Below are 13,618 nucleotides of genomic sequence, written 5' to 3'. Positions count from 1 at the left end.
TGTAATGATATGTAATGTAATGATTTTTGTATCATTAAAGTAAGAGATTGTTTAGTGATCATATTTTATACAGTTTGTTGAAATATATTCTCCTTTAAAAACTGGCTTAATATTCATTAGCTTGTGAAGATTTTGAAACTGGTAAGCAGAAGGTGTTGTTTCTCTAATTTTTCAGTTCAGTTCAGTCGCTCAGCTGTGTCCGACTCTTTGTGACCCCATGAACTGCAGCACACCAGGCCTCCCTGTCCATCACCAACTCCCGGAGTTTACTCAAACTCCTATCCATCGAGTCGGTGACGCCATCCAACCTGGAATAATGTATTCTAGAAGTCTTTTGGTTTTTCTTTTTGCCCCCAGGCAGAAATGTGTAAGGCCTCTAGCTTGTTCTGTAATTCAGGTTGCCCGACTTATATTTCTTATAAGTGTGAGGTGTCTCAACAATCCTTAAATAAGCCCAGAAGTTAATGTTCAATTAAGTTTCTTCTTCTCTGCAGTAGTTATCAAACGCAGCATAACAAATCATCCGCAAACTGGAGGCTTAAAACAACAGTAATAATAATGTATTATCTCCCATGGTTTCTGTGTGTCAGGAATCCGGGATCTTTAATGAGGTTATAGGCAGATGTCAGCTGGGACTGCAGGCACCCAAAGGTTTGACTTGGGCTTCAGGATCTTCTTCTCTAAGATGTCTCATTGGTGGACTCAACTAAATTAAACAGACAATTTCAATTTTCTGTTTGGTATTCTGTACTCACTCTGCTGACCCCTGTATATAATTATGACATTTAAATGCTTAATAATGAAAATGGGATAGACAGCATGTGATAGTCGACCTTTAAGGTAGCCTCTTGTTATTTACACCTTTATGTAGTTCCCTTCCCACTTCAAGTAGGGCTGGCCCGTAGGATCAAAAGAATATGGTACAACAGTGTGTGCATTCCAAGGCCAGGTCATAAACGGTACTGTAGCTTCTGTGTTGGTCTCTTGGGTTGCTCATTCTTGAGTAAGTCAGCCACCATGATGTGAGGATACCAATGCCACCCTGTGGGGAGACTCACATGGAGACAGATTTGAGGACCTTGCCAGCAGTTAGCACTAGTGAGTGAGCCACACTGAAATTGAATCCTCCAGGCCAGGCCTAGATTTTTCTCTCTTGAGTGTTTTAGACCTGCAGGTGACCTCCGTAGGTATTCTATCAAATAAATGACTGTTGATAACTTTTATATAAGGGGCTTCCCTTGTGACTCAGCTAGTAAAGAATCCGCCTTCAGTGCAGATGACCTGGGTTCAATCCCTGGGTTGGGAAGATCCCCTGGAGAAGGGAAAGTTTACCCATTCCAGTGTTGTGGCCTGGTGAAGTCCATGGGGTCACAAAGAGTCGGACAGGACTGAGCGACTTATACGTTCACTTTCAACTTTTATATTCTTAGCACTGTATACTATTCTTAGCACTTAGTACTGCAGTAAATATAAAAATTAAAAAAATCTAGTCCCTAAGTTTCTTAGCTAAATTGATCTCAGATAAATTGACTAGTTACAGCTTTGTAAAAGCCTTTTATGTGGCTCTTCGCATCTGTGGTAATTTACAGTTATTGTTAAGGGTTTGTTTTGCCAGGCCAGCTGTCAACCTTTCCTTTGAGATTGAAGCGTCATGTGAATGAGGATGATTGAACTATCTGGACACCTTTCCTCATGTTAGGGTGTCATAGCCTCTTATCTTTCTGTATCAGCCGATAGGCAGTTAACAATTTGCGATTTGCAATTTTTTTAAAAAAATATTCTGTCCTTCACGAAAGCTGTTAACTCCTTGAAGTTAGATTAGATTAAGCTATGAGTTCTCTTTTAGTAAGAGATTATCTTAAAAGATATTTATAAGGGGTTTATGGTTCAAAAAACTTTCACATAAATAGTTTGATTCCTCAGAATAACCTTTTGAGATTTGGTGGTTTTATGGCCCTTTTAGAGATGAAGAAGCTGATGCTAAAGTGACTTGCCCAAAGTGAGTAGTTAAGTAATATAGATGTTAAGATGCAAACATCACTACACCATTAGATAATTTGCAGGGATATCAATCAGTGGCAAATTTGCTGTTAGTTTTACTGTAATGTGGAAACTTAAGTTGTATTATGGCATTAAACCTAGGTGTAAACTACTATTTCTATTTGGTCTTTTTTTTTTTTGTTCTTGTTAAAAATATAAATAATATGTGGCAAAAATGAATTATAGGGTAGAAATTCAAAAAAATTCATGTCTGATTTTTGTAGTTTAATGATACCTTTTGAATTGAGTACTTTTATTTTTCTTCTTCCCTTTATATCACCCAAATCCCTTTAAAATAAGGTCTGAGGGTCATTTATGTCTTCCTGTTCGATATACGCATTCCTTCCCAGAAGCCTTACAGAAGTTCTATCGTGGTGAGTTCAGGTAGGAAGTTCTTACTATTGCTCTATAATTACCTTGTTAAGATAATCTTATTATTATATAATTATTTTATTAATGTGTGCCATTAAAAATGTTAAACAGAACACATTAGATAATATTTGGATTAGTCCATAGTTGTAGCCATAAAAAAGAATTCAAATAATACATAAAAAATAATATGTTAGCTGAGTCACAAACACATCTAACTTGGCTTCTCCCAGCCCTATTGGAACTATATGGAGAAACCTTGCCAAATGCCACTTGGCCTGTAACGTAAGTAGACGTTTTTCTCCCTCAGTGAGATAGAGGCCATGTCTCTACTTTAACCTTACATGTTTTTAGCAGTTTTGTAAAAAGACTGTCGGTGAAAACTAAATGTTCAAGTTCTCTGAAATTTTGTATTTTTCATCCTCATCTTCTCCCATCCAGAGTGTCTGAGGGTTGTATTTATTCTAACTATGCTGAGATTCCTGGTATCTCTGTCTTACATGTTAAGTATTTCCTAACCAATGGAGATTTTTTTTTTTAATATTCCTTTCACTTAATTTGTTTAGTAGTCAGACTGCCCTGAAAAGAGAAGGGTAGAGGGAAGAGTTAAGATAAGGTAGACCAATTAATTAGAGAGAGCTAAGTTGGACTACTTTTTTTCACTGACTTAGCCTAGATTTTATAGTTTGAGAAAACCTTTTCTCTAGGTGTTTGTGAAATTGTATTAAATCTTCTTGACTTCTGAAATCTTTTTTTTTAGTAGTGATTCCAGTTTCTGCTCATCTCAGAAGTTTAGTACCTTACAGATGACTAATATACTCAAGTAGGAGTATATTTTTGTGTACTTATCTAGTAGAATCTGTCCCATTGGCCTTTTGCTATGTCAGTTTTTGATTTTAAAATCAATTAAACTTGATTCCTTTTTTTTTTCCCACTAAAAAGTCATTGAAATTTTAGGTGTAATCTTAAGTGTTACAGTATTTGTTGTTGAACTCTAATTGTAAAAAACAGAAAAACATTATTACAGAATTTTAGGGGAGGGATTTTTATGTAATCTGACCACCTTAATATAATGGTGTTTTAATTTCAGAATGTTTTCTTTTTTGTATATATTATACTTTTTGATAAGTAAAACACAACTACATTAGCTCTGTATATGGGATTTAATGGATACTTGATAAATAATTTGACTTTAATTCATGTTATTTGAAGGGTCTTATAGATACAGTAGATATTGCCATTTAAATCTGTTTTTGAGCAGGAATCGGTGGTGGGTTTTAGGTATTTCTGGTGTAATTAGTTTATGGGATAACTAGTTTTTTAATATGAATTTTTTTAATTTGGAGAAATTATGATGTCTAATCCTTTGTTTAACTTATTCTATTTTAATATAACTTGACTTTTCTTCACTCTAAGGTGGTTGTGGAGGCAGCGAATTAGGTTATATCTTGAAGGAACTGGCATCAACCCTGTTCCTGTGGACCTCCATGAACAGCAGCTGAGTTTGAATCAGCATAGTAGAGCCTTCAACATTGAAAGAGTTCATGATGAAAGTAGGTGGATTGGGAATCAAGTGTGTTTGGGGCAATATGTAATTTACAGTTCCTTTGATCTCTAATTTCTAGAAGTAATCATTTATAATTAACTTACTTGGGGATTTCAGTGCCACTGACTACATTTAAGGAAGTACAGTTAACTGCTTGAGTTGTAAAATTTTTATGATTAGATTCTGAAATAAGAAATATAGCCTATTTCCATAACAATTTTTTTCTTATTGAAAAAAATCTGAGGGTGAGTTTGAAAACTCATTGATAAGGGAAGGACTATAAAATGTCCAAAAGGGTACTTGATATTTAAGGAAAGAGTCTTGGTCTTAATCTTTGAAATGTCAAAAAGGAAAAAGAAAGTGGTTGAAAGAAAATGAACTAATCTGTGGAAGACTTCATAATAATTATACATTTATATATTTGCATTTACATATATTTACCATGGGTCTAGTTATTGATTAAAAAATCTTTTTGTTAGGAAATTTTTGCATCTCACCTTTAAGATTTGTATTTCAAATATTTGTGTAACATGCTAAGGGAATATTAGCATGAAATGATATGCAGCTTTTTTTTAAGATGAATTCTCAGTTTTGAGCTAATTTGGGGATTATATTTAGCAGTATTTTCCCACTTTGTCCCATAACTGTAAGATTTTCATGATGCAAGAAGATCCCAAGAGATATCCTAAATATCTGTGGACTGTATAAAAGGATATTATTTCCTTTTGCATTTCATTTCTTGAGTAAACTTTATTAGGAAAAGCTATCTTTATATAACTGTTTTCTGGCTTTGTTTCTGTCTGGTTGTGATATTTGATGTTTACTTATATTTATTTTTTTCAGTTTTTCATGGTGATTTATAGCTTTATAGGTTAGATGTTCCTAAACTGTGAGTTAATGCCATGTTTTAAAGATGGTTTTTATTCTCCTGAAAAAGTCATTTGATTTTATTGCTCTGATTTTAGAAAATTTTTAAATAACTAGTTTTTAAAAATCTAGAAATCTTTCAAGTCATTCATAAGCAGATGATTTCCTATTATCATTTTTGAAAGACTGCAGTAACTATTAAGATTTTAATTTTTTTTAAAGATTTTGAAATCTTAATTAGAAATTTTACTTTATACTTCACCAAAACAAGTTATTGTTGTCACCAAAAGATGTTCAGGATTTTGTTGTTTTCACAAACAGTATATAAGAAAGATGTAGATTCATTGCTCAGATTCACTGGTTTTAGCTTATAAATTAAATATATATAGAAACAAATTACATATAAACTTAGTAATATTCAGGATATTTACAGCTGGTTAGTGGTAGTTCTAGTAAAAGCACAGGAAATACTCAAAAAGAATTTTTAAAAAAATTTCTCAAAACTTAGGTACCAGTCTCTGAATGAAAGAAAACACAAAATACTTAATATAATCAATGGTGAAAGGTCCCACACTGAGGTATGTTAGTATATTAGGGATAAAGCAAACCTCTTGCAAGCTTCCAGAAAGGAAGTAGTGATGGTGGGTGATTGTGGTTGGAACAGGTTATTTTATACATGAAGAATCTGGAATCTGAGTAGCTTCAGATTTCTCAATAATAACACTGAAAACTGTTATATTAATTATTAATATTATTGTTATTAGCAATTATGTAACATTTACAATGTTGGCACAATTTTAGAGAACTTTTTTGTTAGAGGGTTTTTTCTTGATAAAGAGCTTTATTTTCTGAGAAAAAATTTTGGAGGATTTCAAGATTTATCTCATGTTTCCTATTTAAATTCTCTTCAAGTTGGCAGGGAACATTTCCCAAGAAACTGCCATTTGGGATTTTTGAATATAGGAGTAGGTTTGAGATTATAAATATACCACCATGTTTGATCCCTGATTTAGCTTTTTAATTTGGAACACAGGATTAAGGAGAAAAAAATCCTAGTTTTTTTGTAAGAAGGATGATTTAACTTTAATCAAATAAAATTTTCTATTCAGTGTTATCTGTCCTTAACTAGATTATGTATATGGTGTGCTCAGTCATGCCTGACTCTGTGACCACATGGACTGTAGCCCACCAGGCTCCCCTGTCCATGGGGTTTTCCAGGCAAGTATACTGGAGTGGGTTGCCATTTCCTTCTCCAGCGCATCTTCCTGATCCGGGGATTGAGCCAGGCTCCCCTGCATTGCAGGCATATTCTTTACCACCTGAACCACTTGGGTTGTATACAAATTAATGAAAAGGAGTTCATTTTTATTGCCATTATACCCTCAAGGGAAGGTGTGTGCGTGCTGAGTCGCTTCAGTTGTGTCCGACTATTTGCGACCCCATGGACTGCAGCCCAGCAGGCCCCTCTGTCTATGGAATTCTCTAGGCAAGAATACTGGAGTGGGTTGCCATACCCTCCTCCGGAGGATCTTCCTGACCGAGGGAGCGAACCCCGGACTCCCGCATTTCAGGCAGATTCTTTACTGTATGTACCACCAGGAAAGCCCAAGAACATAATGATGTGCATACATACCAAGTCAAGGGAAGGCAGAGTTTATTTATTTGTTAAAGAAAACTTTTAATCACATAAACTCGTAACTTTCTTATTTGCAAGCCTAGTTGTATTAATTTGGATAAGTGAATTGGTTTGATAAACAATCCTAGAATCTCAGTGACTTAGCATACTGAAGTTTTATTTATAGTTCAGCTCACTGTCCAAGGGTTGTTGAGGCAACCTCCAGACAGTGGCTCCTACCATCTTCTGAGGCCTTTGACCTTCTGTTTGGCCCTTCAGAGCTTATGGGGGAAGGCAGTGAGAGCGTGGGGGATTCTTAGGGAAGTTTTAGGAGCCAGGCCTTTCCACTACTTTTGCTCGTATTCCATTAGCCATTACTAGTTCCATGGGTATACCCAAGGTGGGTAGATCCAGAAGCATAGTCTAATAGTCTGACAGTGTGAGAGGATTGCATAGGACTGTGGTCTCTGTCCCTAGTATCACAATTCTGTACTTAAAAATATAAATTAATGATTAATTTTGTAATGGATTCTCTTGGATAGAAAACTGTCAATTGCTATTGAGTCCATCTTTTTGTGTTTTGTTGAAGCAAGGTGTATATGAACAGTTTTATGATTAAATAATGTTTGGTAGTCAATTAGCATGAAAGAAATATAAGCAGAATTAAGATGATTAATGAGACTTGAAGCAATTTTATGTATTCTCTTCCTCCTTTGATAAAAGATTTCAGGTAAAATTCAGCAAGCACACATAGTAAAATTGCTATACAGAAAGGAAAATTAGGGTGAGGAGAAACAGGAATATAGATAAAAAGTTAAGACTATTCAAAAGAAAAACATACGGTTACACTTTGGTGAGATTTCAGATTTATCAGTTACTATTATATCTGAAAGAGATGGTAATACCAGACCACCTGACCTGCCTCTTGACAAACCTGTATGCAGGTCAGGAAGCAACAGTTAGAACTGGACATGGAACAACAGACTGGTTCCAAATAGGAAAAGGAGTACGTCAAGGCTGTATATTGTCACCCTGCTTATTTAATTTATATGCAGAGTACATCATGAGAAACGCTGGGCTGAAAGAAGCACAAGCTGGAATCAAGATTGCCAGAGAAATATCAATAACCTCAGAAATGTAGATGGCACCACCCTTATGGCAGAGAGTGAAGAAGAAGTAAAAAGCCTCTTGATGAAAGTGAAAGAGGAGAGTGAAAAGTTGGCTTAAAGCTCAACATTCAGAAAACTAAGATCATGGCATCTGGTCCCATCACCTCATGGGAAATAGATGGGGAGACAGTGAAAACAGTGTCAGACTTTATTTCTTTGGGCTCCAAAATCACTGCAGATGGTGACTGCAGTCATGAAATTAAAAGATGCTTACTCCTTGGAAGGAAAGTTATGACCAACCTAGACAGCATATTAAAAAGCAGAGACATTACTTTGCCAACAAAGGTCTGTCTAGTCAAAGCTATGGTTTTTCCAGTGGTCATGTATGGATGTGAGAGTTGGACTGTGAAGAAAGCTGAGCACTGAAAAATTGATGCTTTTGAACTGTGGTGTTGGAGAAGACTCTTGAGAGTCCCTTGGACTGCAAGGAGATCCAACCAGTCCATCCTAAGGGAGATCAGTCCTGGGTGTTCACAGGAAGGACTGATGCTGAAGCTGAAACTCCAATACTTTGGCCACCTCATGCAAAGAGTTCACTCATTGGGAAAGACCCTGATGCTTGGAGGGATTGGGGGCAGGAGGAGGAGGGGTCGACAGAGGATGAGATGGCTGGATGGCATCACCAACTCGATGGGCATGAGTTTGAGTCAACTCCGGGAGTTGGTGATGGACAGAGAGGCCTGGCGTGCTGCAATTCATGGGGTCGCAAAGAGTCGGACACGACTGAGCAACTGAACTGAACTGAACTGACTGAATATATAGTGATGGCTTCTTTGGTGGCTCAGCAGTAAAGAACCTGCCTCCCAGTGCAGGAGACAGAGGTTCGATCCCTGGATTGGGAGGATCCCCTGAAGAAGGAAATGGCAACCCATTCCAGTATTCTTGCCTCAGACATGACTTGGCAACTGAGTACAAAGCAATATTTAGTGAGTACTTACTGTTAGTGAACATTTGCAGAAAATCTGTGAGGAGATATAAAACATTCCATTAGGAATTACACTATGTAAAGAAAAATAAACTACAAATTTAAACTTTTTATGTTGTAAAACTTTAGTTGTAAAAATGTGAATATATTTAGTACCAAATTAAGACAATATCAGAAGTTAAGTATGCAGTCTTAAGTACAATCAAATTTGATCAAACACATCATTCTTATGTACCTTTTTGTATCAAGTTCCTTCTGTGTTATGAGATCTAGCTCATAATGTTAGCCCATTATATAATTTCGTCAAATGAGTTTTTAAAGATTCCATGGTATTGTAATAGCAACTTGTGGTAATTGAAAGAATAGTTGGGTCACTTTAGACAGTTACAATCCAAAAGAAATTATACATATAATTAATATTCAATAAGCATATAAACAAATAGGCTACAAGTCAGAGGAGAATTTAAATTGGTGGTTGTGTTGGTGACAGTGGTGGAAAGTTTTATAGAGTATTAAGTGTCTAATGTGTATTAGATATCTGTACACATTAACCTGGAACACAGAATCTTAAAACATAGCAAATTACCCCAGAGTTTACCATCTTAATACAAAATACTTGTGATTTCACAGAGATTATGAAAGTCAAGAATCCAAGAGAAGCTTAGCTTGTTAGTTCAGGTTTAGGGTCTCTGAGGAGGTGACAGTTAAGCTGTTGGCCGGGACACGTAACTGGACTGGAAGGTCTAAACCACAACTTGGCACGTGGCCATTAGCAGGCGGCTTCGGGTCCTCACTATGTTGGCTCCTCCATTGGACTGCTTGTGAAACATCTTCCCCCAGAACAAGTGATCTGGGAGAGAGAGTGACCAAGGTAGAAGCTAGGGTATCATTTTAAACCAAATCTCGGAAGTGACATACCATCATTTCCGCCTTATGTTGGTCACAGAGACTAATTCTGGTGTGATGTGAAAGGAAGAGCTATACAAGAATGTGAATACCAGGAGGCAGGCATCAGGGGGCACCATTTTTAGAGGCTAGCTGCTGCCACAGTTGAAGTTAATGTTTAGCTTTGACTAAAAAAAAAGGTGGAGGAGACAGAAAAGGTATCTTGTTCCATAGTGCAAGCCCAGCAGGAGACACTTGGGTGCAGTGAACCTACCATTGGTGACGTTGAGAAGAAACTGCTGGCATCTCAAGCTGGGGACTGGTTAAAGATAAAAAAGTAAAAGGGAACATTTGAAGGTGAAAATCACACTTTGATTCAGAAAGCAGTGGGATTCTTTGGTGGTTTTCGTGATAAAGTGCTGTTTAAGTAATCATCAAGGAAGGTTATGTAAGCTGTGCACAGAACCTTAAAGAGTAAAATAAAGGTGATGTTGTTTTAGGAGTCACATAAGGAGATGTGGCACTGTTTCTCCAGTGCTGCCGTTGCTGAAAAGCACTCTCCGTTTTCTGTTTGAAAAATAATCTGACTTCTGATATAACTGATTTGGCTTCCTACATGAGCCATCCGTGTAATTTGCTGCTTGAATCCAGAATGGCTCTCCCTTGGAAGTACTCGATCGTCTCTACTTCTGAAGCAGGTTGTGGTTGGAGCAAAACTTAGCCAAGTGTGACAGCTTGAATCTTATGCTGTGAATAAATATCAATATATTTCCTCACTCTTGAAAAATTGTTTCAAGAACTCAGGTTTACTCATTGCAGCTATAATGTTTAGATGATTTTGTGGTTCTATATTATGAATACTTTAAAATTTAATTCATATGTTAATGTTAAGGTATAGATGGCTATTGAGACAAATATTTTAATATTTTATAAAATTTATATGATAATATTTCTGAAGTTTTAAGGTGCTCTCTTGGATTTTTCTTTCATTCTCTGCAGGGTTCGAGGCTTCTGGACCCCAGCTTTTACCAGTCAGAGCACTTAATGAAGTCTTCATTGGGGAGAGTTTATCATCCAGGTACTTTTAAACTTGTCATCTTGAGTTTGAAGTTTAATATTTTAGAAATTTTAAGCTATTTATTAAATTTCTACCACCTAAGATTTGTGAGGAATTAATCCTATATAAGAAAAATGAATTATTAAATGAAATGTTTCCACACCTTTGTACACATTAATACATGGTAAGAAGAAAGAAAGTTTCACTATCAAAAATGCTTGTGAAGCCCTACATTAAATAAAGTTACTCAGATTTCTTTACTGCAGTATTTCCCTGAGCCTTTCATCTGTTATATAGGTGCTTTATAAATGTTTAAGAGAATGATATATAAGCATATATTTGCAGTTGATATAAAACTCTGATCTTATAGACTGTTCATATTAAAATTTCCCTACCGATTATCTTAATGTTTCATAAAGCTGATTTATTTATTTGCTTGTTTTGATCCAGAATCCAGTTAAGGAGAACACAAAAATATTACTTATTTTTTAAATAAATCTTGTTTATTTGGCTATCATAGCCCTTTAGATTAAATTAAGAATAGCTTCTAGTCCCATCCCTGTTTTGTCATTTATGATTTTTACACTTTTGAATGGTCTAAGCCAATTGCAGAATATTGGCAGAATATTCCTTAATTTAGATTTGTATGATTTTTTTTCCTCTGCATGATAAAATTCAGACTAAGCATTTTTGACAAGAATGCTGCATAAGTAATGTTGATCCTTTTCAGTGCAACATCATAAGGCAAGAGTATTGACAGTTTAAGATTTGTAACCATTATTACCAAAAACTAAGATTAGTGAACTTCTTCAGTAGGAATATAAAAACATAGTGTATGTTTTATTACTGATAAAATCTATTTTGTGAGTGTTGAATATAACTTAGGCTTAAATTGTCAGTAGAATTTTTTTGCAGAAAATTTATTGTGTGACACTAGTTACCAGTTGTAAAATGACTGCCATAATGTAAAGTTAATTTAACTCTTGGTGGTACATTTAGAACTTTCTTTCTCATTTTTGTTGTTGTTGTAAGGGAGTTAGGGATGGAAGATTAGAGATAAATCTATATTCTACTCTCCTGCTACCAGAACCATGTGATCTTTTGAAGGTCATGTAATTGATTCCCTGAGAGTTTCAAATTTTCTGAAATTCTCTTCATTATAAGTCATATCCTTTTATAGTAAGTTTAATTATGGTAAGAATAAGTTGTCTTAAAAAAACCACATTTTAGCCATTAACTTACTACTGGAGGTAGTATTGAAGAGAACAAAGCCTGATTCAACAGAATGATTTGAATTATCTTTTTGAGTTGTAATTATTTTGATTAATATAATTTTAAATTTATGCAGTGAGATATATTGCACACCTACTGTGTGAACTAGGAATATAAAAACAAATAAGATAAAAGTAGCTGTGTCTTAATGTTTTAGAAGCTGGTAAAATACATAATTAAAAATTATTAAAAATAAAATGTATTCTTCAAGAAATCAAATAAAAATATATACTTTAAAGAACTTAAAAATATGGTAAAGTGTAAAGATGTGCTTATTTTAATATAGTAAGACTTAGGCAGCAACAGAAAAAACTATAGCATATCAAGTTTGAAGCAATATGGAAATGAGTAATGGATACATTTATGTCATAAGAGAGAAGGAAGAGAATATAACAGTGATATAATCTCATCACTATTGCTAAAGACAGGCAGAAGAGAACAACCTTAAAATGAGATTGGAAAAAGTCTCCATTAAAATAAATAGATGACAAAGGTAAAGATGTTTTGTGAGTTTATGCTTATTCGAGGGAAGCCATTTAAAGGCTTACATTATTCTGTTTGTATATTTTGAAGGTCATAACTTCTGAGAGCTTCTACTAGCGTTGCTTTATGATTTGTACTTACTAAAAAATAACTTACAAAAGGAGGAAAATTGGGATCAATGACTGACTTATGGAAATTCAGTGAAGTCCCATTAGGAGGTGTTAGATTGAATGCTTCTATTTTCTGTGGTGGCAGTGCTTTGGTTGGTTTACCCCTGATGTCCGATGCTGGTTCTTTTTGTGATCTTTGATGCCTCACCTGATTATCTTTACTAAGATTAAGGACAGCAGTGGGTGGGCTTCTGATGCTATTGAGAAAGCCTTAACTACTGGAAATATTAGAAATTACTTGGAAAGATTCTATGACACAGACCCTTAGGCAGAAAAGAAATGAACACTTACTGAATGCCTGCTGCCTGTCAGGCACTGTGCATGTTGTGTATGTTGTCACATGTATGCTCATAGCAACTCTGTGGGAAAAGTGGTTGTATTTCTCAGTGAAAAAACTGAGATTTGGAGAATTCAAATCACTTGGCCAAGCTCATATATTTAATTTAGCATCAGAACCATCATGTAAACCCAGCATTTCTAATTCCGGATCCAGTATTGAGTTGTCATGAGAACTTACTACTTATTTTTTGAACTGCCCTGCCTATACATGCCTTCCTCCTGGCAGTGCTGTTTCAAGGCCATCTTGTATTATTTCTTATATAGTGTCTTGTTTATTGCTTAAAGCAGTAAGCAACACTCTAAATAGTTGGTAATTATTACTGTAAAATTTCTGACCTGCATACTAGAATATAAGCTTCTAGAAGATTGTGTCTATTACATTTACTATTAAATCCCTAGGACCTTGCACAGTGCTTATTAAAACATATTAGGCACTTAATAAATATTTATAGATTGAATAAATATTGATGCTATCATTATCTCCATTTTATAGGGCAGTCTGTGGCTCAGAGAGGTGAAGTAAATTGCCCCAAGTCACACAATTAATAAACAACAGAGCCGGGCTAAGCCTGTGCTCTTCTTCAGTGTGTGCAGGAGAATTGTAATCTTCCTGAAAACTGAAGTGCTTTGCTTGGAAAATGTGAAGTGTGGCAATATTATTCCTGCCTCATTTATAATGTTCTTAAACTTAAGAACATTTTAAAAGCCCAATTTTTTTTCTTTTCTCCTATTTGTTCTAACCTAGAATGTCTTATTCTTGGGCTGTAGCAGTGGACAATTTAAGAAGAAGTATACCCACTCTAAAGGGACTGTGAGTTTTATTGCTGCCTTAAAAAAATAATTTCCCTGAAACCAAAATTCTGAGTTGACTAATCTTGATA

General features: G+C 35.2%; 1 protein-coding gene across 2 annotated transcripts in view; it reads left to right on the top strand.

Moving 5' to 3' along the window:
• Positions 1-13,618, top strand: part of NADK2 (NAD kinase 2, mitochondrial) — a 47,592-nt gene that overhangs the window by 18,464 nt on the left and 15,510 nt on the right. The window contains exons 5-8 of one of the 2 annotated variants that reach the window (XM_070476584.1): positions 2,341-2,424; positions 3,826-3,962; positions 10,416-10,494; positions 13,483-13,548. In XM_070476584.1, coding sequence (XP_070332685.1) covers positions 2,341-2,424; positions 3,826-3,962; positions 10,416-10,494; positions 13,483-13,548 — 366 coding nt within the window. The remainder of the gene's footprint in view (positions 1-2,340; positions 2,425-3,825; positions 3,963-10,415; positions 10,495-13,482; positions 13,549-13,618) is intronic. The other variant, XM_070476585.1, reaches the window with a different exon arrangement.

Source organism: Odocoileus virginianus, chromosome 14, assembly GCF_023699985.2.
Source record: "Odocoileus virginianus isolate 20LAN1187 ecotype Illinois chromosome 14, Ovbor_1.2, whole genome shotgun sequence".
NCBI lineage: Eukaryota > Metazoa > Chordata > Mammalia > Artiodactyla > Cervidae > Odocoileus > Odocoileus virginianus.
Note: the sequence above shows the minus strand (reverse complement) of the source record. Positions and strands in the feature narration are given on the sequence as shown.